At 59.3% G+C, this 25,872-nt stretch overlaps 1 protein-coding gene across 8 annotated transcripts; it reads right to left on the bottom strand.

Moving 5' to 3' along the window:
• Positions 1 to 1,353: 1,353 nt before the first annotated feature.
• TERT (telomerase reverse transcriptase) lies at positions 1,354 to 24,335 on the bottom strand. Of its 8 annotated transcripts, none has more exons than XM_073238267.1 (17): positions 24,042 to 24,335; positions 22,602 to 23,919; positions 18,605 to 18,800; positions 17,153 to 17,333; positions 16,106 to 16,285; positions 15,312 to 15,470; positions 13,856 to 14,590; positions 12,487 to 12,582; positions 11,743 to 11,828; positions 10,915 to 11,028; positions 10,491 to 10,601; positions 8,854 to 9,042; positions 6,142 to 6,268; positions 5,476 to 5,537; positions 3,310 to 3,434; positions 2,559 to 2,696; positions 1,354 to 2,214 (listed from the first exon to the last, which is right to left on the bottom strand). In XM_073238267.1, exons 1-17 carry the CDS (start codon positions 24,258 to 24,260, stop codon positions 2,111 to 2,113), a joined length of 4,140 nt encoding a protein of 1,379 aa, XP_073094368.1. In that variant the 5' UTR covers positions 24,261 to 24,335; the 3' UTR covers positions 1,354 to 2,110. The 8 variants fall into 8 exon arrangements, 7 of the variants coding, with proteins under 7 accessions (XP_073094368.1, XP_073094380.1, XP_073094373.1 ...); XM_073238279.1 differs by having other exon boundaries at positions 10,491 to 10,562; XM_073238272.1 differs by having other exon boundaries at positions 16,106 to 16,264.
• Positions 24,336 to 25,872: the final 1,537 nt, after the last annotated feature.

The raw sequence follows: 25,872 nt of genomic DNA, 5'->3' as shown, positions 1-25,872 counted from the left end.
TGCACGCGGGACGGCCCCATGTACTGGTCTGGGAGGACATGCTGCTGTCTCCTGCTCGGGGCCTCTTCCTCAACAGAGGAAGATGGCAAAATCCTGCTCAGTGTCCTGGCAGGACCGGCGGCTCTGTGGACAGGCACCCTTCCAGGGGGACACTTCCACAGGGCCCCCCACAGCTGCTAAGGCTGGGGCAGACCTGGAAGGGGGTCCAATCACGATGCTGGGGGTTCTGGCTCAGCTACAGTGAAGAGGGCAGCCCCTCCTCACGATCACCAAGGCCCCAGGCTCCCCACTTCCGCAAGAGCCCCTCCACAGTCTCCAGCCACCTCCCCCGCTGCGGCCTCTGCTCAGCCCCCAAATCTTGCACCCCACCCACCTCCACTCTTGACCCTGGCCTGGATAAGCCAGCTGCTGGCTGCAGCACCCAGGGCCACTGCAGAGGACGCCTCAGGAGCCTCCAAGCTCCCCCCACCCCCTGAGCAGGGGGCTCGGTGTGGGCCCCTGCCTGCAGCACCAGTATCTCTGGACCTGGAGAAAAATGCAAACTCCAGGCACCTGCCCCAAGTCTTGCTGAACCAGGAACTCAGGGATGGGGAGCACCTTGCAGCTCACCTCCACCTCCCTAGCCCTCTCTGGGCACCTGGCCTCTGCCCGGTCAGGGGCTGCCCACCTCTGTCTGTGTCTTGGGGGCCCTAAGCCCAGCCCCCTCCAGAGCCTCAGCCATGGCCCTGAGCAGGCACGTATCCCAGCCTGGCCTTTCAGGACCCCCCTTCCCCAGGCTGCCCTGCTGCCTGCAGCATGGGAAGCCTCTGCAGCGCAGGGCCCACCCCGTGTGAGCAGGACTCCTCGGAGGCCCATCCGGCTCTCCCTCTGCACAGCCCCCCACTTCAACAGAACCCCGTCTCTCTCCCAGGTGCCAGGTGGCCGGGGCATCTGCCCCGTGTGCTCCTCCTGGGCACTGAGGCCACTAAATGGGCATGATGGCACTTGGGCAATGGAGGCCCATGGTGGTCAGGAGGCAGAAGTGGGCAGGGCAGGGTCACCCCAGGGGTTTGGGGGATGGAAGGGACTGATGGGGGTCAGATGGGAAGGGACTGGCTGCACGATGCAGGGCCGGAGGATGGGCAGCAGCAGAGAGAGGGAAGGGGCCAGGCTCAGCGTGCTGGGCTTGCCACCCACTCACCCCTTCCCCCTGCTGCCCTCTGCACCTGCCCCACAGGGGTGCTCTCCCCACCACCGCCTCCCCTTCCCTCCCTCACCTCCTGCCCCAGAAACCCCTCTGCCCCCTGCCAGGCCAAGGATCCTTGCACATCACACAACCCACAATGCTTGAGTTTCTAAAATTACAGGCTATGGTACCTGTGCAGTGCACATTTTAATATGTAAGAAAAACTTAAAACTATGGAAAATAAACAAAGGCACAATATTTTCTTTCCTTTCCCTGCCCCCCTGCTCCTGGGGTGGCGGGTGGAGGTAGAGCCTGAGGGGGTGTGGGCTGTGGATGCCGCATGGAGGGTGGTCAGTATGGCCTGGGCCGTGTGCAGGGACGTGTCTGGACACCGGTGGTCCAGGTGCCAGTGTGGGCGTGAGGAAAAGGATGAGGCTGGGGGCACGGCTGGGCGGGGTCGGCTGGGCCACAAACAGCTGACTGGGCCTTTTGCTTTCCGGAAGCCTGAGGCTGGAACTTTGGATGCATCTCCAGGGAAGGCGGGTGGGGCGGTCGGGAAGGCAGGGCAGGGCTGTGCAGGACAGGAGGCGGTGTCCACACACCTCCCTGTGCCCTTGGGGACACATGTGTTATGGCTCCTGCCTGGGACAGCCCCGCAGTGAAGAGGGCGACAAAGGACCCAGACACTCCCTGTGCCCACCCAGGTTCTCCCACCTGCCTCCTCCTGGTGGCCAGCAGCTAAAGGATGGCACCCGGGTCCCCAGAAGGTGGCAGTGGGCAGGTCCTGCTTCCCTTAAGACATGCAGGCCAGCCCCTTCCCCAGAGCAGCCTGGCCGGCAGGCCCCATTCCCGGGGCTCCGGGAGAGGACCAGGCTCAGGGAGCAGCAGCCCCTCCCACAGTGTGCCAGGCTGCAGCCCGACGCGGGATGTGGGGAGGGTTGGTGTTCAGTCCAAGATGGTCTTGAAATCTGTGGTCAGGGCCGGGTCAGCCGCTGCCTCCAGAACAGCCAGGGTCACCTTGGGGAGCTGCTGGCTCAGCCGGGCCTTGGCTGTAAGGAGAACAAAGTCAAACCTCCTCCCAGAAACAGCGACCCCACACCACCCAGGGCTCTGCTGAGGCTGGGCAGACACGTGTGTGTGCTGAGCGCCCAGTGTGCAGGCCAGGCTCCTGGTGGCGGAACCTCAGCCCACCACGCTGAGCGTGGACAGGGACCCCGGAGCCACTGTTGGGACACCAGGCAGCCAGGCAGAGGCACGGGGGCAGCGGGATGCGCGGAAAGTCGTGCAGGCTGGAGGGCTGGAGGTCGTGGTTCTGCGGTGGCGGGTGCACACAAGGACAGGGCCTGTGCCAGGTCAGAGGCCTTTGGGGCCAGAGCTGACTCAGCGCACTTACCTGCCCGGAGCGCCCCCAGAAGACACCTGTAGGTGACGCTGTGGCGCGCCAGCTTGAGCAGGAAGGCGTGGAGACAGAGCCACTGCACAGCTTCAGAAGGAAAAGGGCCGGAGGCGCCCCTGGCGCCCAGCGACATCCCTGGGGGGACATGCGGGTAGGCTGCGGCCAGGGGCGGGGCAGCGGGGAGAACCACGGGGGTCTCATTTCTGGCCCTGCCCACACAAACACCATGGAACTCCTTCAGCTGAAACCCGCTCTTCAACTCGTCCAAAGAAACGTCCACAAAACAAAGTCTGTCAAACTCAGGACCACGGAGACACAGTGTGGCCTGAACTTCTGACTGCTCAGAAATGTCCGCAGGGAGGCCAAGGGGACCTGAGATGTGGCTCCAAAGGCTGTTCTAGGATGTGGGGCAGGGGAAGGACAGGCCGGAAGCAGACAGGAGCGGCCACAGCCTCCTCCTAACCACAGGCTCAGGCTTGTGCACTTCCAGAGCACCGAGAGCGCCCACCCAGGAGGACAGAGCAAGTGGGGATCGAACATCCAGCCATGTTTCTGCCACGCAGGCCACTGGCCCACACAGCAGAGGGTGGTGAGAGGCCAGCAGGCAGCCAGCAAGATGGACGGCATGGTGTGGCAAGCCAACTCCCTGCCCTGCCCCTGCCTCCAGGGTGGGTACTGCTCCTGCTGAGGGCATGAATCACCCAGGTGACCCCGACCCCCACCAGGCATGCCCTGCAGCTGCACACACCTGGGTTCTTGGCTTTCAGAAGGGCATAGCAGCGTGACGCGGTGTCAGAGATGACCCGGAGGAAAAACGAGGGGCTCTTCCTAACGTGCTGGCTGAACGGGAGCTGGAGCACACATGCGTGGAACCTGAGGGAGTGGCAGGCCGAGAGGGGCCTTGGGATGTGCCCACATGTGTGTGCGTAGGCGTGTATGCGTCTGCAAGTGCAAGCGTGCATTTAATTTGTATCCACACATGTTCACATGTGGTAAGCCCCTCACTGGTCTCACTGACTGCCGTGACCAACCCAGAGCAGCGTGCTTGTGTACTGGCCTGGCCGGCAACTGACTTCACACACACGATTCCATCTGGGTGGGAAGGACCTTCCCCACTCACGGGGTGGTAATGTGATAACATGCCCAGGTCCCAGGGTCAGGGCCACCACGTAGGCCGGGGAAGGGAGCATGCTCTGTGGGTGGGGACCCTCTCCCGAGGGAGGGATGGGGTTCAGTGCAGAGTGGGGAGAGGCCTCTGCTGGTGGACATGAGGTCCCCGACACCAGCCCAAAGCCCGCACTCTGCCGTGAAAGGGGCTGGGCCCTGCTCCAGGTGCCACATGGGCACACCAGCCTTACCTGCGACCATCCCAGTTCAGCTACACTCCCCTCCCCCACCCCGTCCCATTCTTGGAGCCTCACAAGCGCCTACACTTCAAATTCGGAAGCAGCTGACCTTTGTGCCCGTGGGCAGGGAAGCCAGTGGCCCACTGCACCCTGAAGAGCATGGCCCTGCCAGAGGGCACCTCCCTGAACCCAGGTCTCCACAACAGTCCTGGGGGCAGGTGTCCAGGGCCAGGCGCCCCAGCAGGGGGCCCCCTGGTGGGGGATGCAGGGTGAGGCCGGGCTGGCTGCACAGGGGTGCAGGTGAGCCAGCCAGCAGGGACGGGGCTGCCTGACTGCTCCTCTTGCCCTGACCAGCCCTGGGCACCTGCAGGCCCCACTGTGCATGGCACAGGGGCCTGTTCACATGCATGCCCCAAGCACACTTCCAGAGGCACCAGGGCGGCTTTCCAGCGAGGGGCAGGTGTGTGGTTAGGAGGAGGTGGATGGAGGAGGATTAGAGCCACAAAGAGGACAGTGGGCTGAGCACACGAGCTCCATGCCTCCCGGACACAGAGGGAACGAGGTGCCTGCCCCGCCCGTGGCCCAGACACAGGCCACAGACTCTGGGGCTGTAAGTTTTCTCCTGGCCGGACTTTTCCATAGGAATTTCCTCTGTGAGGACCACCAGTGCCCATGAGACACAGCCTCGCTGCACACATACACCCCGTGCAACAACTCTCAGCGCCTCCAGACGGATGCTTGGCTCTGTTAACCCAGGAGACAGCCGCTGTGCTGTCTGCCCTCGTGCCATCTGCCGACTCAGGCTGCGCTTTCCCTGCAGTAAAGTCTTCAGAGCTGAGCTGCCTTTCTGAGCTCCCTGGGGCAGATCCCTGCGGCTTTGAGTCCCTGAGGCCATAAAGGGCACAGAGGGGCATCTGTCTTCTTGAGGGAACAGCATAGCTTGAAAGTGCAAACCTTTCCCCACTAAAGACGCAAACAAGCACAACCACTCCATGAGCCACACAACTAGTACCCACGCCCAGCCTTCAGCAGGTTGGCCACGCAGCCACAGGGACATGGTTTGTTCTAGAAGCTGGGCCACAGATGGGCTGGTTAGTGGGGTGGGAGTGGTGGCTCAGCTGTTTGGGAGCCATGTCCCACTGCCTTTCTGGGGACATGGGGTTTTGGAGCTGTGGACCCCAACCTGTCCCTGCCGGGACCCTCTGTGCTCTCAGGATCTAACCCCCAGGATGTCTGCCTCCCACTTTATGTGGGGGCTGCCTGTCTCCTCCCCACAGCCCTTCTCCTACGAGCCCCCTCCCACTGCAGAACGGCCCCTGCATAGTTCTGTGTAGGGACACGGGGATGCACTGGCCATGCTGGCCTCCCGCCACTGCCTGGTGACCCCAACAAAGCAAAGTGGACATGGATGAAGAGGCAGCATCCATCGCTGAAAACATGCAAGTGCCACTTCCTCATCGACTGACATTCCACAGAGGAGACCTGGGGCCCAGCGAGCGGGGGGCTCTCCAGGCTGTGTGCGAGCCGGGGCGGAGGCAGCACCGAGGCGTGGGGCCTGATGAACCCACCTATAGGCCTGAAGCAGGAATATCTTGTACACGTTTGTGCAAACCGTCTGGAGACTGTTCACCTGGAGCCGCAAAGGAAAAGAGGTGCTGAGATGCACCTGCAATTTCAGTTCCTACCTTGCTTTACCCCCTGGTCACACGGGGTAGGAAAGGGGGCTGTTCGGTAAGAAACCGTCAGTCTCTCTGGTGCAGTGCTGCTGGGGCCTCAAGGGCGACCTCTCCCTGCTGCGCTTGTCAGGACTGTGCTGGGCCACCTGACGGGAGGTCAGGCAGGAAGGGGTGGGGAGGCGGCACCCAACCCAGCTGGGAGGGGACCCGGTGCCAAAGAAGATGGGGCAGTGGAGGGGTGAGGGCAACAGGCCCTCAGCATATGCACACACACTCACATGTGCATGCCCCCACACACACGCTCAACAGGAAAACACACTTGACACACACATTGCTTGTGCACGCACATGTATGTGCAAGGTTTAGCACACTTAGAATGCACAGGTATGCACTGCTCGTGCATCCACACATACATACATGCTTCCACACTCATGCACACCCATCCACATACACACAAAGCACACACTAACAAGAGCCATAACCATGCAAACCTCACACAGACCATGAGCCAGTGGGCTGAGCTTGGAAGTCAGCCAGGTGCCCACTGAGTGTGCTCACCTGCAGGTCCATAAACAGATCATGACACTTCAGTCGCAGGACTGCGAAGAGCTTGCGACGCATGTTCCTACCAGGCTTGAAGCCCTGGTTAAAGGTGAGACTTGCTTTGATTGAGGTCTGGGCGTAACTGTAACACAAGGTGAGTCTTGTAAACACATATCCACCTCATGGGGTCAAGTGCATGCTCTGATCACACCTGGCACGCATGTCCCACTCAAGCACCCCCATCCTCGTGGGAAACTGGGCTCCAGGCCACCTCCCGCCCCCTGCCTCCCAGATCCTGGCCAAAAAAGCAGGGGTGGGTGCTCCACAGCCTGTGGCCTGGCCCATGACATGCCCTGAACCCCTGGATGACCTGGATGAACCTTGGTTTTATGTGTTTCTTCTTTAGTGATGGGCAACTGGGCACACCAATAAAATCCACAGTGACACGCGCCTGAACCATGCCTTCCTGGGGTACCATCTGAGCAGACCACAGGGTCACCACTGTGGCCCAGCGAGGTGCTGGAGCCCCCGCCAGGCACCTTTCCACCTGGGGGCTCTACCAGGAGGGAAACGCCCACTGCCAGCCTTACAGGGTGCCCCGGATGGCTGCTGCTCTCACAGCGGGAGTGACACATGGAAAGCGTGAGGAACGTGCCCCTGGGCAGATGCCCGCGTGTCCTCTGCACGTATTTCAGGTGAACATATGAGATACACTCTGTATCCTGGGACACTTTCTGTAGTATCAACTTTAAATGCTTTTACGGTGGAATAAAATTTCCCGCCTGTTCTTGGAAATGATCCTAATGGCAGAGTGTATCTTCTTAGCAATGCGGTCTGCCCAGCCACTGACTGAGGTCACTTCATTATCTGCTGGGGTCAGCCATGTGACCCTGAGCATTTGGAAATGGTCCAGTGAAATCTCTTTCCTTCAGGGTAAATGACTAGAAGTGGGATTACCAGGGAAACATGACCACCTGATGGACCTCGCACAAATTTGCTGCTTCCAGAAAAGTCAGCCTTGCTTGGCCTCCTTGGAAATGCACAACACTTGGTGCCTGCATGAGCAAAGGGACCTTGGAGGCGGCTGCACAAACTTCTCTGACACAGTGGACGCTGCCCTCCAAGCGCCTGTCTGCAGAGCGGGGTTCCTGCACAGGCACGTGGGCTCTGGGGTCACGCCTGGGCCTGAATCCTGCGGCCCCTGCGCAGCAAACGGCTCAGCCCTCAGAGCCCTGGTTTCCCCGCGGGCATTTTCTGAGGATCAGGTGAGATGTGTGCATGTGGTGCTCAGTGGCCTGGCTCAAGCCAGCGAGGCGAGGGCTCCGAAGCCCCTTATTGCACAGGTGCGGGGGGCCCCCAGCTCGGCCGCCCCCATCTTCCTGCTCATTCCTCATTTGCCTCTATTGTCTCTGGGACTCTTTTGTTCTATTTCTGTTGTTGGTTTTTGTTTCCCTGCATTTAATTCCTTCTCCACCTAGAATTCGTTCCTGTATTTGCTGTAGGATGAAGATGTAATTTATGTTTTTCTAGTTTTCTCAGAAAAAACGAACGCAGCTTCGTGGACAGCAAAACAAGGGGAGGGCGGTTCAGCCCCGATGGGTGTGGTTGCCACGCACAGCCCGCAGGGGGCAATGGGATGGGTCAGGATGGCCAAGGAGGGCCGGAGGCCTTGGGGGTCTGGGCTGAGTCCCAAGGCGGGGAACTCCATCAGGTGTGGGTGCAGGTGCCATGGCAGTGAGAGCACCCGGGCTTCATCTCTGGGAGGCGGGAGCAGCAAAGCAGGCTGGCAGGCAGGCAGGTGCTCGGGGCCCCTGGTGTGCGGGAGCCGCAGCTGAGGCAGAGGGCAGGCAAAGCTCACTCCAGCCGTGCCCCAAGTGGCCTCGTACCCATGGATCGCAGAGATGGCTGCATTTGCATCCATCTCACATCTGCGGGCACCTGTGCCAAGACTGGGGTTGGGCTGGGGGCCCCTCAGGCCCGGTGGAAAAGCTGTTAGGGACTGAGCTATGTCCCCAGATGCACCTGGTGAAGCCCCATGCAACTGTGGAAGCCAAGGACCTTAAGACAGCGATCAAGGCCACCTTGAGGAGGTCATAAGGGGGGCCTGCTCGGACATCGTGTCCTCTGAGAATGAGATACCAGGGATGCAGGAACAGGTGGGATGTGGCCCTGGGAGGACACGAGAGAAGGTGGCGCCTGTACACCAAGAGGGAGGCCCTGGCAAAACCAGTCTGGGTACCACCTTGGCCCCTGACCTTGGTGTCCAGGATGGAAGGATGTGAATGTCCGCTGCCTGAGCCGCCTGCCTGTGGCTTTCACAGCAACCAAGCCAATGAGGACAAGGACCCAATGTGTACAGCGCAGGCCCCATGTGCCACAGCCATGCCCTTGAAGGATCACAGTGACCGTGAGTGTCCAGTGAGGTAACACACAGGGTTACAGCATGTCTCTTGCCCTGAGGAGATTTGTGCTGGGCAGGTCCTGGGACCTCTGGGCTCAGTGTACATGGCTTCCATGCAGAACACACCCCTGGGTCTGCCGACAACTTCCTTTTACCAAAAAGCCCAGGAAACCACTCACCCGGTAGGTCCACAGAAGGATGTGTGTCTGCCCACCTCTGGAGAGGATGCGCAGCCCCAGCCTCTGGCTCTTCGGTTTTGTGGCCACTGCTATGCCTGGAAGCAGGAGGGGCCTGCTCTGCCCCGTGCCCGCCCAGTGGGCGCTTACCTGGAGTAGTCACAGAGCACTTCCAGCGTCTGGGTGTCCAGCAACAAGCCACACCAGGGGAACAGGCAGTGGGCCGGCAGCTGGAGGGGCGCCGTGCCGCCCAGGGTGCTGACCTCCACGGGGAAGTTCACCACCGTCTTGCCCAAGTTGGCCACGCAGCCGTACTCGGGGACGCCTTGGACCAGAGTCCTGGGGCAGAGGGGCCATGTCAGCCACAGGAGGATGCTGCCCAGAGGCCCGAGGGCAGCCCTTCGGCCTGGGGGGCAGCCGCAGTGGGGGGCCAGAGAGCCCCGCTCTGCCACCAGCTGTCCCCAAAGGCTCTGGGTGACCAGGTGCCAATGATGAGACACTTGTGTGGCCGGGCCGGAGGGCAGTCATGGGCAACAGGGAGGGGCACACGGAGCTGAATCCTGAAGGATGCCAGCAACTATTTGCAGGTAAGACAGGTGAGCAGCGAGCTCAGGAGCCCAGCAGAGAACAGGGAGAGGCGGGGCTCAGAGGCAGGCAGAGCCGAGCAACGAAGCCCTCGGTGTGGTGGCCTGTCTGCAGGTCCGCTCAGCAAGGCTATGGTCCCAGTGTGCAAACCCAAGTCTGAGGTCACCTGGCTTTAGTGCAGGTGACTCCACAGTGGGGTGGACTCGCTCACCCGCCAGTACAAGGGCCCCAGGAGAAAGGTATCCCGAGCAGAGAAGTCTTTCCATAGGCTGCAGCCCAGCACCTGCCCCACAGCTGTAGTGTGGGCAATTCCTGGCAGTAATCTCTCAGATATGCATGTGTCTGTCCCTGTTGAGCCACCTCCCAGGTGGACCCCTGATAAAGGTTCCGAGTCCCCTCCCTGCCCAGTGCCCTCAGATCAGTGCCATCCCCCAGAACTTTACCCAGCACAGGTGAGTTCTCTGTGATGCCCTCTGGCAGCCACTGGCCATGTGCGGCTAAGCTCTTTGAATACAGCCAGGACCCTGTGGACTGTCACTTGATTTAACTTTGGTGAGTCTGCATTTGCACAGCATCTGCACAATGTCTGTGGCATGTGATGTGAGCACCAGAGCTTCCCAGTGGGACCCTCATACCCTCTGAGCCCTGGGGACCCCCATGGGCAGACCTGGGTATAGGGATGGGTTCCCCAAAGACAGCCTGGTGACCCAAGCAAACTGCCCCTCGGTAGCAACCCTTTGTGAGGTTTTGGTTTTTCAACTTCTTCCTCCCTTGATTTCAAAACAAACCCCCTGATTCCTGGGGTCTCCCCGAGAGGGACAGTACAGAGGAAAGCTGCTCTAAGGCTTCACATGCCTGACTGAATTTGAGCAAAACGAACTTACAGACCAGCTCTACCACATGATCCCCCTGCCTCGTGACACCAGCACTTGGTGGTCTCGATTCCCCATCCTCTTCCACAGAGAAAAGCGACCCCATCCAGGCTGCAGCTGCTATCCAAGGTCTGCCCGCCCTGTGCCCCCTCCTGATCCCACTGACACAGCCCCGCTGCCACGCAATGAGGCGGCCACACACCCAGTTCTCAGAATGGCAGGACCGCGTGCCATTCACCAGGAGGCCAGCAGCTTCAGGAAGCACCTGCTGTCACACAGGTAGTGTCAGGTCAATGCAGTCAGAGGAGGACGTGTAGGGGAGGCCCTCACCTGAGAAAGGCTTCTGCTTGTGTCAGGTGAGGTGTGACCAGCAGGAAGTCATCCACCAAACGCAGGAGCAGCCTAACGAGAAGGTCTTGCGTAAGCTTTCGACACAAGGTCCTTCGACACGTCAGAAAGATTAAAGTATCTTGAGTTCATATGGACAAGAATCAAGTGGCCTCCAAAAATCCCAGCGGAAGACTTAAATTTCTGGTGGGGTTTGACCCTGGCTGGGGGCACACGAGCAGGGACCCTGAGTCAAGGACGCCCCCATGTCCTGGCTGCATAAGAAGCCACTGACCTACATTCACAGCCTGCCCACCATCTCTGTGGCCTCTACGTGAAGAAATGCACCGCCCTGCCCACTCTGGGGGCCAGGGGCTCAACCAGTCGAAAGCGAATCTATACGTGCAAAGAATAGAAAGGCCCCTACCCGTCCTGCTGAACGTCAGAAAACAGCTTGTTCTCCATGTCCCCATAGCATAGGCTGCAGAGTAGAGTGGATAGGATGGAGCCCTGGGGGACCCCCTGACACTGGACGTAGCACCTGGGGGCAAGATGCCATTAGGACAGCAGGCAGGCAGCCACGGAAGGCCTCCTGTTCCTGTCATTGACACACACTTACACTTAGGGACACATATAAGGACCGCACACACTGGGGGAATGAGAATCATGTGTCATACTGCACACTCCCCTCCTGCCACGTGATGCACACGTGGCACACCCCTTTTCCAAAGGTTACAGCAGTAAAGTGGATGGGCCTCTCAGGTGCCCTTTCTACACATGTGCGGGCGTGTTCTTTTTGTCCAAATTCACCCTTCTGTTCATCTGTGATGTGTGCTTTTCCAGGATGGAGATGTTAGCTCCTATTTCTAATGAAATTGTATTTTAATAAGTACCGTAATTATTTATGGTGTGACAATAATGTCCTTACACTAGCGCACAAAGATCCTAGAGAGAAAGCTCCCACACTGCATGCTGACCTCTAATGACCTTCACAAGGACCCGAGTCTCCCCCAGGACCACCACTCCCACCAGACGCACGCTGGGCTCCTGGTGCAGGCAGCTGCCCAGGACAGTCACCTCTGCTCGCACAATTTAAAATAATCATCTGCCAGCAATCGAACAGAAAAGGACTTCTTGCAGCCGGGGGCCTTGCCTCTCTGCATGAGCCACGTGGCAGCAGCCCGTCTGGAGGGTGCTGCTGCCCAACACAGAAGGTCTTGAGGTCAAATGGGTGGAGGTGAGGGCCCTGACTCACTTGCCCCCGATCCTGATGATGTGGTGGTGCACCAGCCGCAGGAAGAAATCGAAAAGGCTGTGGCCGGCCTCATTCAGGGAGGAACTCTGGAGAAGTGAGTGGGAGGCGCCATGTGTGAGCAGGGGCAGTGAGGGCGCCAGCACACACGGGCCTGTGCCTGTGCTGCCTGCTGCCCCTCAGTCGCCTGGAGCTCCGGCTGGGCTCAGACCTGCAGCCCCCGGCCCAGATGACGTGCGCCTTCAGGACCACCCCAGCGCATGGGTGGGGAACCTGGCCCGCAAAGGAAAGGTGCCAGAGATCTCGGTCTCACTTGGTAGACTGGCTTGTCCCTAAAACTGGTTTTGCAAAATGTGCAGAGCTGTGTGGCCGAGCCTCCACCGATGGCCCCAGGCCCAGGGGGACAGGCCCTGCTCCCCAGCAGGAAAAGCAGGTTCCCACTCAGCGGGCCCCTTGAGGAGGCGACAAGTCAAGGCCAGCCTGCCCTTGTGTAGGAAGGGGGCGCCTGTTCTTCAGGCCTCAGATCAAACCTGAGGAAGAAGACACTTCTGGCAAACTGATAAAACAGCTGGACAGCCACAGAACTTGGCCAGGAAGGAAAAGGGGAGGTGTGGCCAAAGGCTGCAGCAAGGCACTAATTGTGTGGGAAGGAGAAGGGGATGCACGGGGACCCTGCCAGCCCAGGAGGGCGGCCTCAGCACACCCACACCCCTCCCTCCAGCTGAGCCACAAGCGGAGCCCACCCACCTGCTCAATGACCACGGCGTCCCTCAGAGAGCTTGTCTGCTGCAGATGCTCCACGAACTGTCTCATGTAGGGCTGCAGGTCCATGAAGGTGGACACCTGTTGGCGAAGAACACAGGGCTGAGGAGGTGGGTGCCTCCCTGCCCCACCCTTGACCTGGCACCAGAGCAGAGGTCACAGCATGGAGGCCAAGTCAGGATCGGGAACAAGCCCTGGGGAGGCTTGCTGGGCAGCTTGCTTGGGAAAGGAGGAAGGTGGGGCCCAGGGGCAGGGAAGGGCAGTGAAACCACAGGGGCCCACTGGCCACCTCCCCAAGGATAGTGTGCCCCCGGTGACCCTCGATGAAACGCAGATGAAGCCACCTGGGGTCCACAACCTTGGGGTCCCACCTGTTCCTGGACTTCCCCCTGCACCTGTCCGTTCTCCATGGTGGGTGGGGGCTGCGAGGTCAGGGTCACCCAAGCAGCTAGGATTGAGGGGCAGGTCCCAGGAGGGGGGCTGCCGAGAAGTGAGGCACAGTAGTATGCAGTCCCCCAGTCTGCTGACCCTCCGTGTAAGGTGCTCAGGGACACTGCTGGGGTCCCAGGCAGAGCAAGGCTGGAGCTCGGCCGAGTGCGGTCAATGCAGCCTCCTGGGGGGGCAGTCCCACGGGGGAGGGCAGAGCCACAGAGCCACAGAGCCACAGAGGAAGGGTGAGATGGAGGAGGCAGCCCCACACAGCCTTGGCTGACCTCACACAGAGGTCTACCACTCCAGCTGTCAGGTGGGGCATCTGGAGGGAAACAGTACCATGCAGAGCCTACACTTTGGGAAGTTCTGTTTAAAAGCCTGGTGGCACCTCAGAAAACCAACCACGAGGTGCGTGAAAGAACAGATGCGTGACCAGCCACAAGTCAAACAGCAGGGACGCAGCAGACACCCACCCGTAGCCAGGCAGTTACTGTGTGACTGGGACTTAGAAATCAATAAAGAAAAGGTAGCTTAATTTATTAAGAAAAAGGAAAGTGGAGAATTTGACCAGAGACCTGAAATCTGTGAGAAAATGGGATTTCAGTTTCCAGAACTGGAAAACAGGATAGCTGAACTTAAAATTTCAAAAAGGGGCTAACATGATTAGAGACAGAGAAAAGATGTTTATGAACTGGAAGACACACCTGTAGAAAATGTCCAGATTTAAGCAGAGGAACAGGTTAAAATTACCACATATAAAAATCAGTCCCAAATGGGTCCTAGACCTAACTGTGAAAGCCAGAAGCAAACTTCTAAGAAAAGATGTGCAAGAAGTTACTGGGGGCCGGCCCACTGTGCAGGTGGGCACAGGCTCAGCCACCGACGGTGGGCAGATCCGTCAGAACGGGAAGCCTCTGCTCACCAGCACTCTGCCTGAGACTGAGAAGGCAGACGGGAGATGATGTTTGAGGCCCGTGTGCTTGGGAAAGGCCTTGCGCCCGCAACACGCGTGGATTCCCAGCAAATCAACATGTGGGGGAGACGGCGTGACAGGTGTTCCCCAAGAGATGCTCCGTCGGCCAGCGCAGGAAGGGCGCTCAGCACCTCCGATCCCAGGAAAAAAGCAAATCACATTTGTGCAGGACGGAGCCCCATGCCCCTCAGGACGTGTGCCTCGAATGCAGAGTGTCTCCCGCAGCTCGCAGCAGTGCGATCTGGCATGGCCACTCGGGCCAGTGCTTTGACAACATCTCCTAAAGCTAAAAGCTGCTTGAGACCCAGAAGATCCACCCAACAGAAATGAGAGCCTCTGTCCATGAAGTGGGACATCCTGGGAATGCCCGTGGCAGCACTGTGCAGTCTGTCTAGCCCTGGAACTGAATGCCCGCCAGCAGAGCGCACTGCGCCACGGCGTCTGCAATGCGGAACCCAACCCGGGGTGAGCAGCACACAGAGCTGCCGCTCTGGGTGCCCACAGGTCCCAGGCTTGCTGGGCAGTGGAGGAGACACAGGACGGGGGCGTCCCGCCTGAGCTCACGTTCATGGGATCCAGGGCAGGTAAGCGGGTCCGCACAGCAGAGGTCGGACGTGGGAGCCTGAGGGAGGGAGTTGAGGGCCGTGGACACTTCCTGACCTCGATGTGGGCAGGGGCCATCATCTGTGTCCACAGAAGCAAAAGCTTGTATTCGCTTCACACTCAGGACTTGCAAACCATACTCACCTGAGCCATGTGCAGCGGTTCCCACATGTGCCTTTCCTGAATTTCTGGGGAACCCCATCCCCTCTACACCCTTCTGCCTCCCTGTGCCCTGGCACACTCCAACGTGCCAATGGGGACCAGTAGGAACCCTGTTTGCTGACCAGACCTCAGGCACAGCTGGACCCCATTTGTCCTTTCTCCAGCCTGCTGAGGCCCGAGATCCCAGTGCCACCAGGAGGGGGTGCCCTCAGCACTGCAGGTGGGCAGAGACAGCAAGCAAGGCCCAGGTGTCCTGGGTGAGGTGCCCAACAGCCCCCTCCTCACCCACAGAGCCGGCACAGCACCAGCTCATGGAGCACACATGGCTCTTTGGCAAGCTGTGAACAGCCGTGGGCTCTAGAGGACTAAGGGTACAATGAAAGCCACACACAGCTCCATGCCTGCCGGCATCCTGTCTGCACGAACTCAGTGCGTAGGTACCGAGAAGGGACAGCAGGAGACAGGAACTCAGGTGGAGAGGCCCGAGATAACATGAACAAGTACGTGTGAGGTGCCCCGGCAGTGGGGTCAGGGGAAGCACCCTCAGCACGCCCGGAAGAGGAGGGGGCCCAGGGCAGAGGTGCCCACTCCACAGACGTGCCTCTCCCTCTCACGGCACACACATCTCTGTGGGTCTTACGTGTCTTTTGAAGGCTTTGCGGACATGTCCACGGGCAGTCCTCCGGACCACAGCATACTGGCGCACACAGTACGTGTTCTCCTGGGGCCTGATCACGCTGGCGATCACCTCCACCAGCCTGTCCTGGGGGAGGGCATCATACGCGCCCATCACGTCCACCTACACGGGGATAGATGCCTGTTTCCAGGCTGCTCATACGCACCTGTGGCCACCGAGTTCCCGAGTCCCACTGCTGTGAGCTGCTGGGCCCTGACCTGCAGTTGGTAAACTTGGGAGAATTGGACACGGGAGGATTGGGGAGCCCACAAAAAACCCACCGCGGGGCTCTTGCCAAAACATCTGTGTCTTCCAGACCTCGAGCACCCCTGGAGGCCTGCGTCCTCTCCGTGAGCTGCAGGTTGTGGACCAGGCCCCGGAGGCTGCCCTGGGTACTAAGGGCCCTGGGCACTGGGAGAGCCAGGTGCATTTCTCCCTCTGAAGGGCCCAAGAGGAGACCCTATGGAGTCAGGGTGCAGACTCATGGAGCCCATGCCAGCATAGGTGGCACAGATTCTGTCCCAGGGAGGCAAGCACCTGCAAAAGGAGATGAGGTCCCCTGCCCTCCCTGCTCCCAGGAGAATCTGTGGCACATGGATGTGGTTCCACAAAGGGGCGCTTCATTTGGGTGAACACAGGGGCATGAAGGCTGGCACTCCCCACACCCCGGCCAGGGCCCAAGATGCGGGGTCACTGGTGGGGCTACTCCCATGGCCCGACGTACCCACTGGTTCATTTGGGAGGGGGCTGGCGCCCACCTTGACGAAGTACAGCTGGGATGCTGGGTCCCTGGCCCGCATGCGGAGCGCGAAGGAGCGCCAGGCCCTGTAGATGTCATCCATGCCCAGCACAGAGGCCCCCAGGAGGCCCGGGCGCTGCACCCGCTCGTAGTTCAACACGCCGAACAGCGTCTTGGCCTGGGAGGTGAGATGCTGGACCTGCAGGGCCAGCTCAGGGTGGAGAGCATCAGAGGACGCCCCAGGCCAGCCCATCCACTGCCAACTGTGGGGTCCAGGCAGCTCCCCACTTTTCCACCTGCCCCTGCTCACCCAGTTCCCCCCCAGGGACTTACGGGTCCCTGGAGACTGTGTATGCAAAATGCAGGGAGCTACACACGACTCTACCCCCCAACAGACGAGGAGGGATGCTGCCTCTGGGGTGACCTCCTACTCCCGCCACAGGCAAGTTCACCTTCACTCAGACCAAACCAGGGGCTCTAATAGCAACGGCCTCGCTTCCTCATTTGGAGGCCCCCTAAATCAGTCACCTCAGCACTGCTGGGGGTGCTCGGAATAGACCAGACCTGCTGGCAGAGACGCTGTCGGGGGAATGGGGGCTGCCCTGGCGATGCTAAACACGGGTGGGGGGGCTGACCAAAGAGGGGTTACCCACAGGGGGCTGGTTACCCACGGTGGGGCCAAACCACAGGGGGCTACCCAGAGCAGGGAGGGCAAACTCTGGGGACCAACCATGGGGCGAGGTCCCACAGGGTGAGACCCTGCAGGACAAGGTCCTACGTGGGTCCTCAGAATGTGAGCAGCCTGGTTCTGTCTGTCCCTGGCTCACAGTGCCCCCACAGCAGCAGGATCCCAGGAGCCGGGGCACAGAGGGGGCCCCCTGTGCCAGGGGCCCTGTGGGTTCTCGGGGCCACCCAGCCTCCATGAGGACCAGCCTCCCCACAAGCTTCTCTGGACTGGGAGCAGAGCCCTGTGCGTGGGGCTCCACAGGGCCCCTCCCAGCCTCTTGTCCGTAACACCAAGGCTGGGGTTTAAAAGCATTTCTTAAAATGAGACAAAAGAGATGACCTTCTTGTCCCTGTGGAATGTCCTGGCGCCCATGACATAGTCCATGTTCACGATTGGCCGCAGTCCACTGGGCTTGGGGAGAAAGCGGAGCTTGGACATCAGCAGGGCGGGCCTGGCTTCCTGATGCTGCCTCATCTCCTCTTCCGACAGTTCCCGAAGCTGCACGCTATTGAAGTGCTGTCTGAAACAGAGAACCTCATGGAACCCGCTTGGCACCCATGCCAGGTGGGTAGGGCTGGCAGTCACCAATGCCTGCGATGTTGGCAGGTCTCGGGCACAGTGCCCAGGATGCCACAGCTCTGGCCAGATGCCAACTGGACAGCAGGTGCTCAGGACACCCTGGGGAGTGCAGGCTAGGCCCAGGTGGGACCCTGGGGCACAAGGCCCTGTGTTCCTCCCCATGGAATGAGCCGGGGGTGGGGGTGCTCAGTGCAGCCCCCACCAAGGAACAGAACCATTTCCCCTCGGACCTATCAGCTCCCTGTCACCCGTAGCCTTTGCTGTCCCCAGAAACCACCCACAGGGAGCCTGGAGCTGAGGAATACCCCTGGTCTGGTGGCCCCAGGAGCAAAGGGCAGTACCCAAGCCCAGCCCAGATGGGACTCGAATACCCATCTGTTAGGGCACGGTGTCCATGGTCCCCCCAAGGAGGATAAATGGCCACTGCAGAGCAACTGCCATGACACTTAAAAATTACTAAGTAGGTTGCCATGGGTATCAACTCAGAACCATGAGAGGCCTGTAGACCCTCCAACAGATGCAGGACAGGGGCCCCAGCACCCTGTGGCTCAGGGTGCTCCAGCCCTGCTCCCTCTGCAGATGTCCTGATCAGGGCATGAATGTAACCCAAATGTGCCTGGGGGCCCTTGTCTCCCCACCCCTGGGTCCTTACTGAGCCCTCGTGGACATGGCGTTGGCCAGGCCTGGCCGTAGAGAATCAGGGCTTATCAGTGTCCTACCACAGTCCTTCAGAAATGACATAAAACAGCTGCTGAGCAGCTGAGATGAATCTCTGGTCACTCAGAAGCAGTTCAGCCTTTGGGAAATTTCTGCTTCAGAGTGGACACCTCTTCCCCACACACGTCCAGCAGTAAACCAAACAGATGGGGCTTTATGGTCTCGTGACACAATCTTACCTATTCTGTGTGAATTAAAATAGGGTCCAGCTGTATGGCGGGGATAAGTGGCCAGTCTGCCCAACCCATTGTTTCCGTTCCATGTAAACTTCTGCTGTTAAGACCGTAGAGGTCACTGAACCCTAACTCCTGACATTACAGTAAAGAAAAGGGGGGCTTCAGAGTCAGCACCTAGCATGGGACTGCGAGTAGGCCAGGTCAGGGCCCTTGGCTCCTGGCCTTGAGTGCCACACGGTCCCTGGAGCGGGATGGAGGCTGGACGCCAGGCTCACATCAGCAGAGGAAGAGATAACCGAGTGGCTCTCCGACCACATACTTGATTCCAATGCTCTGCAACTGGCTCCAGACACTCTTCCGGTAGAAGAAGAGCCGGTTCTTCTGGAATGTGGTCTCCGTGACATAAAAAAAAGATCTGAGCAGCTCAACCACATATGTGTTCATCAGCCAGCACAGGAACTTGGCCAGGACTGCCTCTCGCAGACGGTGCTCAGCAGCCGGGACAGAGCGAGCCCCTGAAACAAGACAGACCTGGAACCCGTGCCTCAGCCCAGAGCCCCTCGAGCTCCCCGACTCAGCCCGTCTGCCACGGCAGCTGCGGGCAGGCCTGGACCGAGGTGTACGGGATGCGCAACCCATGGCTGGGTCTGAAAGACTCTGAGAAGAGGAGGGATGTACAGTAGTTTGTTAATAGTGCTTCCACTGATGACAGATCAAAACGATAATACCTTGGCTATATTAGGTTTTAATAAAATATGTAACTGTTTCACCTTTCTTTGCTTTTTAAACGTGGCTACCAAAAAACATTTTAATTATATGCATAGCTCACGCTATATTTTTAGTGGATAGAGATGACCAGGAGATCCATCTTGTCCTGGTTTACAGCAGGACGGAGAAAGCGGGGACACAGCCTCCACTTGGGGACCCACAGTCCATTGCTGGTTTGTGTAACATCAGGTGTTGCCACTGAGCAGCAAGACTCAGAAATGCCTGGGGATTCCCAGGCCGAACACAGGGAGAGCAGGGCGCGTGCCAGCTAAGGGATGCCAGACACCCCGGGGCCCCAGACAGGCACCACGGGTCACAGCGGCTTTGTGGCGCTCAGCATTTTATTCCATGCACTTGCAAACAGCACAAGAAGAGGTCCACAGGGGTCACCAGCAGCCATGGCACAGAGAGTCCCAGGGGGCTTTACCATCAATAACTGACACGAAAGAAACATGATTGCAAGGAAGGCCTGGGACAGAAGTCGGAATGGCAAACAGAAAGAGAAAATGGTGGAGAAGGGCTATGTAAACACTGACCAGAGAAAATAGCAATGCCAACCATTGGGACATAACTTAGTTGGGGAACCAGCATAAATTGGCAGGTTAACATGTGCCGAGGCCCTTCTGTTGTTTAGGACAAGAGAGGAAGAGTGTAATTTAATCTCCAGGAGGCAGGATGAGAATAAGAACCCAGCAAGAATATGTGCAATTAGTGAGAAACAGGGACACGGAGAAGGCAGGGTATCAGGCCAAAATATAAAAGACATGCATCCAGGTGCACCTATGCTCACAGGAGGAAGAACAGATTCTCTGGGTGACTGACAAAGATGTCAGACTGGACTGAAAATAAATCTAAAGTATCAGCTGCAGGCTGTTAAAAAGATACACCTGAACTGCAAGGATATGGAAATGTTGAAGATAAAAATTAAAGGGGAAGATGTTACAGAGGTAAATACGACTCAGAGAAAACCATGGTGGCAGATCTATGAGCCATTATGACAGACTTATGGTAAAGAGAGTCACTAGACATTCATCAGGAAGATAAAAATTCTAAAATGTGTATGTACCTAATAAAACCCAATGTAAACACTGTAAGAACAAGAAAAAACTGACAAGACTGTGAGACCATGCACCCTCAGCATTTGGGCATCCAGAAGGATAAGCAAGTTCCACGTGGCACCATAAATAGCCCGATGTAAACATACTAGCCACAGGCCTTCAGATCCACAAGGAACACTTATGGGAATAGCTCACTACACAGCTGAGTTAGATATCAGTAACAGAAAGGTACCTTAAAATATCCATGTATTTGGAAAATAAAAAACGTACATCTAAGTAATGTACTGATGAGAGAAGAAATCATATAAGAAACTAGTAAATACTTGCAGGTGCTTGATATCAAAACATGCAGTAACACTAGTAACACATCAAGCATGGGGTGTAGCCAAAGCAGCACTAAGAGGAAAACACATAGCCAAATAGACTGCGGTAAGAAGACGACAGAATCTGTAGAAGATGGAAGCAGGGATTTCTACCAGAAAGGAACTAATGAAATCCAAAACAAAGAACCCATCGAGGTTAGCCAGGGCCCTTGACTCTGAAAGTCAATGGGGCCTTAGCAGAATGGATGGCACCCCAACTGCAGTTCAGGAAACGCAATCATGTGGTCAGACGTAAGTCAATGGCATAGGTGTCTTGCTGCAGAGCTCAGCCTCAGTGAGAAGCAATGTGTGCTCAGTTTAAGGGAACAAGGATTGCCACCGGCCCAAGGTGGCCCTGGTGGGGGAAGACAGTGAGCAAGGGGATGAGGCACCTCCCAAGTCTCCATCAGGAATCCTTTTTGCAAACTTGGCAGCATAAGTGGGCAGCCTGGCAGGCTGGCTTCTGGCTGGAGACCTGGGAGACTGGGACTCAGTGGGGGGGCTGGAGGACAGGTCAGTGGTCAAGGCTGGCTTGACAGAGGCACAGGGACCCTGGTGCTGTGGACATAGCACCTGGTAGGGCAGATGGCCTGAACAGAGGCAGGGGTGTTCCAGCAGGAGGGGTGAGAGAGGTGATCACCTAGAGCTATGATCAGAAAAGGTGGCTCAGAGGCCAAGACTGCTCCCACACCATTCATTCAGCCAGTGGGCAAGCAGTGTAGCCACGGCCACAGAAAGGATTAAGTGGCCAGGGGCACAGCTCAAGCAAGCAAGGACACCAGGGGGACCCAGGGTCTGAGTCCCACTACCACCCCTACCTGTGGGACATGGGGACACAGTGGAACCCTGTGTATGATCTGGGCGGAGTCACAGAGCCAGTCCCCCTTCATAAAGTGAGCTGGGACCCCAAGAGCAAAGTGAGTCACATGACAGCCACCATCTTTGAGGCTTACCCACCTTGTTGCTTGCAGCAGGGCATAACTGGCCAATGGGCATAAAAGTAATGCCAGAAAAGAAAGTTCTAGAAATCTGTCCAACATTATGTTTATGCTTAGCAATACTGTCCTGTACACTCAGTCCTTTGTCCTGAGGGTAGATTTGGTGTTATGTGTTTTTTTCTCACAATTTAAAAAAAACTTTAAAGAAGTCTCTGGAAGGTTACCTTGGCTATCCACACCACCTTCCTGCTGCTCCTGGGAAGCTGGAAAACGTACCTCCTACTGGAGGCCATTGCAGTGGAGATCTCTAGGGACAGGGACAGGCATTTTTAAAGTCCCCACCCCAGGAGATTGTAATGTGCATCCTGGAGGGCAAATTTGGCTGTAAAGGGGGCCTCTGCAACCATCTTCCTTCTAGAAGTTTTAAATGTCTTGGGAGTTTGGAGGTCAAATGGCAAAATCCCAGGGAGAGCTCTTGCTGCCAGTCTCCCATCAGGAAGAGCAGTGAGGGTGGCTGGTCCCTTCTGGGGTGCTGCTGAGGAGGGTGCTGGCCAAGGGGGGGCTGAACCCCAAAGCCAAGCAGAGACACACCCCAGGCCCAGCTTCCCAGAAAAGTCAGAAAGACCCCATGTCCATGTCCAGAGATGGATGAGAGCATCCTGGTTCCTGCCTGCCTGCTCCCTGGTGGCCCTTCCATCCTGATGGGCTGGGGTCCCTGCCCAAGGACCCAGTCTTGTATTTGCCCATCCACGCTGCTCAGCCCCCTCCCGAGCAGATGCATGATCACATCTTAAATACTGGCTCACCGGATGCCTCTGGGAAGTACACCCCCAGAAAAGCGGGTTCTCATCCCGGCCCCCATTTCTATCAGTGGGGCACCAGTTCAAGGTGATAAACCATTAAGTCTGACAAGGGATTGTGAATAACCTGTAGGTACACTCAGGGGAGTTTCTGAAGACGTCCTACGGTCCTGTGTCCAACTGCCCAGTGCCCAGAATCTGCCTGAACCCAGAAAATCTTGCAGGTTCATGTGAACTACGTGTGAGAGCAGATCAGAGGCAGAGAAATCCGATGGAGTTGCCTACCCCAGAGCGAGGAAGGAGTTCTGGGTCAGGCGGGCCCAACTGTCACCAGGGCTGTGGGGCATGGTCTGCAGGGGCACCAGGCTCCCCCTCACCTGAGCTGCTCACCTGGGCTCCGGCGTAGCCAGGCGCAGTCCTGCACCTTCATCTTCCAGGTCAGCTCCTGCAGAGAGAGTCTGGCGTGCTTTCCCAGAGATACGAACTTCTTTACGTTCCGCAAGAAGCGTCGCTCATTGTGCCTGGAGCCCCAGAGGCCAGCGGGCACCAGCCGGCGGAGGCAGGCTCGCAGGAGTGCATACACCTGCCAGGGGCTGTTGTGCTGGCGGAGTAGCTGCACCAGGCACCGTGGGCCCGCACTCTCTGTGGACGCCGCCACCCGCCCTTCCGCGGCACACACGCCCACTCCACTGCGCTTTTGGACACTGGCACCCGCCAGGGTGTTGGTGGCCCGAAGCGGGCAGTGTGTCCTGAGGAGCGCGCCATAGGGGCACTTTGCATGGTTGCCGAGCAACTCCCTGAACAGTGGCCGCATCCGCCAGTAGCGAGCAGGCAGGCGGCGCATCCTGCGGGGAGCTCCTGGCCTCTGGGGATGCGGGCCCAGAAAGATGGTCTCCACGAGGGTCCGGGCTCCAGACAGGCTGGGCTGCAGGGCGCTGAGCAGGAAGGAGGGGCGCAGCCGCTCTTTGCACCCTGAGCTGTAGAGGAAACGCTTGGTCTCCGCATATGTTCGGGGCCCGGGCGTGCCCTGGGGCCGCTGGGTGGGTGGGTAGCCGGGTTGGCGCCCGCAGCCCACTAACTGGAAGGACCGGCCGGTCCTGGGGGGTCCGCGCCCCAAAGACGCGGTTTCCGCGGTGGCGCCGGCAGGGGTCACCGCTGGAGGGTTGTTGTGGCTCAGTGCCTGCTCAGGTTCCGGGGCCAGGCTGTGCCTGGGCCTCTTGGCTGGCGGCGGAGTTGCCCTAGCGCGGCCCCGACGCTGCCACGCGCCCCGGACTGGCAGGCTTGGGGGTCTCCCAGCCTCCGCGTCGCTGCCGCCCCTGGCCTGGCGCGTGGGTCCGAGGACCGCCAAGGTCCTGTCCGCATGTCGGGTGGGCCGAACCGCGGCGGGGGCGCAGAGGTCGTAGAGCGGCGCCCCGCACACCTGGTAGGCGCAGCTGGGGGCCACCAGCAGGTAGAGCGCACAGCGCGCCAGCAGGTGGGTGAGCACGTCGTCGCCCAGGCGGCGCAGCAGCAGGCCCCATGCGCCGCTACCGCGCAACGTCTCGGTCACCGTGTTGGGCAGGTAGCTGCGCACGTTGGTTGTGAAGGCCACCGGCGGCCCGCCGCGAGGCCCATCCAGCAGGGCGAAGCCGAAGGCCAGCACGTTCCTGGCGCCGCGCTCGCAGAGCCTCTGCACCACCCTGGCCACCAGTTCCTTCAGGCAGGACACCTGCGGGGAAGGGTCCAGAGTCGCCGCGATCAGGGGCGCCCGGGAGCCCGCATCCGGCCTCGTGCCCCGCGGCCCTCCCTTTCCCAACCCAGCAGGCCCGACAGGGGTCCGGGGCGGCCCACCTGGCGGAAGCACGAGGCGACGGGGTGTGGCGGCGCGTCCCAGGGCACGCACACCAGGCACTGCGCCACGAGCGCGCGGAAGGCCGCCGGGTCCCCGCGCCGAACGAGCCGTCGGCCCTCGGGCCCCAGGCGCCGAGAGAAGGTGGCCAAGGGCAGCACCTCTCGGTAGCGGCTCCGCAGCAGGGCGCGCACCGCACGGCACCGGGGTGCGCGCGCCATCCCCAAGCGCCGGCCTGGGGCTCCGCTTGCGGGGACGCGCCTGCGCCGGCGCCGCAGAGGAAGGGTCCGGGCGGGGGGCGGGGTCGGCGCGGAGGAAGGGGCGGGCCGGGCGCGGCGGGAGGGAGGAAGGGGCGGGCCGCGCCCCGGCGCAGGTGCAGGTGCACCGCCCCGTCGTCCCCGCGCGCGGTCGTTGAGGGCCCGGCGTGCCCCAACTGCGTAAATCAGGGCACATCCGGCGGTGTGATGTGCGGGGGTCGCAGCGAGGGTCCCTGCGGAGGGCGGTGGTCAGCCTGGGCCCTAGGAGTACCGAGGGAGGCTCCTGGGGAACGCGGTGCGCTCCGTGTCCCCGGGAGTGGGTCCTTCTGGTTGGTCACCTTCTCACGTGGGCCGTGACGCAGGCCTGAGGCTGCCCTGGGGTCCAGCAGGGCAGGGCGGAGAAAATGCTTAAGGATGTGCGAAGAGATGTGCTGAGGCTCTGGCCCGGCAGGCCTGCGGGAAACCGAGGGCGCAGGCACATCGCAGGGGGCACGTGGTTGCTCCCGGAGCTCTTCCCTGGGCGCCCGGTGGGGACGGGGATCAGCAGCAGTGGGTAGGGTGAGAGGTCCGGTGTCAGTGGTCATTCAGCAGCAGCAGGCAAGGTGAGAGGTCGGGGGTCAGCGGGCAGTGGTTAGCAGCAGCTGGCTGTGCTTTTGGTGCTTTCTTTGTTTAGAACATAAAAAAAGATGCCAAACCAACTCCCTGTTCATTAGCCACCAGGAAAGGAATGGGGGAGGAAATGGAGCCACAAGCTCCTTGCGTGGCACCATCTGCAGGCTCCTCACACCTCCTGTGGCTCCCTGCATACCCAGAGCTGCCAGGCCGCAGGCGCCCACCGTGGGGGAGGGAAGGTGGGGCCGGGCTAGTCAAGGCACCTGCCAGAGCGTCAGAGTGCCCTGGAAGAACGAGGAGCCCCCATCTCAGCCCAGGGCAGAGACCTTCCACAACACTCAGCCCAAGGGGGACAGTGTGTGACAGTGCTGTCCCATGACCAGCACAGTCCAGAGGAGTCGCCCTAGTGAGATCCGCCCCAGTCCCAGTTGCTGCAGGGTGCTCTCGTTTGGATCACCGAGGAATGGGGGCCTCTGGGTCCAGGGAGGCTCAGGGGCATGATGTTCCTGTGTCTGGCGCACACTGGATGTCTGAGCAAACGCTAGCCTTACACACCTACGAGACTGTCAGGAAATTGCTTTATTTATTGCTGCACATTAAACAGGCCTCCCTCTCCCCCCTCGACGGATGGTGTCTCACGTGTGCCAGCTCTCTCAGGGCACTGCCCCGCCTGCAGAGACTCAGCGTTATGCTGCCGCACAGTCGCCCTGGGTGGGGACTGTAAAAACTGGCTGAGACGCTTGTTTCTGCCACCGGAGGGCCTGGGACTGCCTCCGGAAACTTCTTTTTGTCCAACAGTAAAGTTACTCTCGTTCACCCAGAAAAAAAACAGCACGGAGAATGTTAAAGAAAAGAAAGAGTAGGAGAAACCGAGGCAGAAGGCTGCACTAGGGCACGTACTGCCGCATGGATGGTGAGGAAGCTCCCCTAGCGTGCACGCAGGATGCCTCCCCGCATTCACCCG

Source organism: Manis javanica, chromosome 1, assembly GCF_040802235.1.
Source record: "Manis javanica isolate MJ-LG chromosome 1, MJ_LKY, whole genome shotgun sequence".
Lineage (NCBI taxonomy): Eukaryota > Metazoa > Chordata > Mammalia > Pholidota > Manidae > Manis > Manis javanica.
This window is presented reverse-complemented; position numbering and strand designations above follow the sequence as displayed.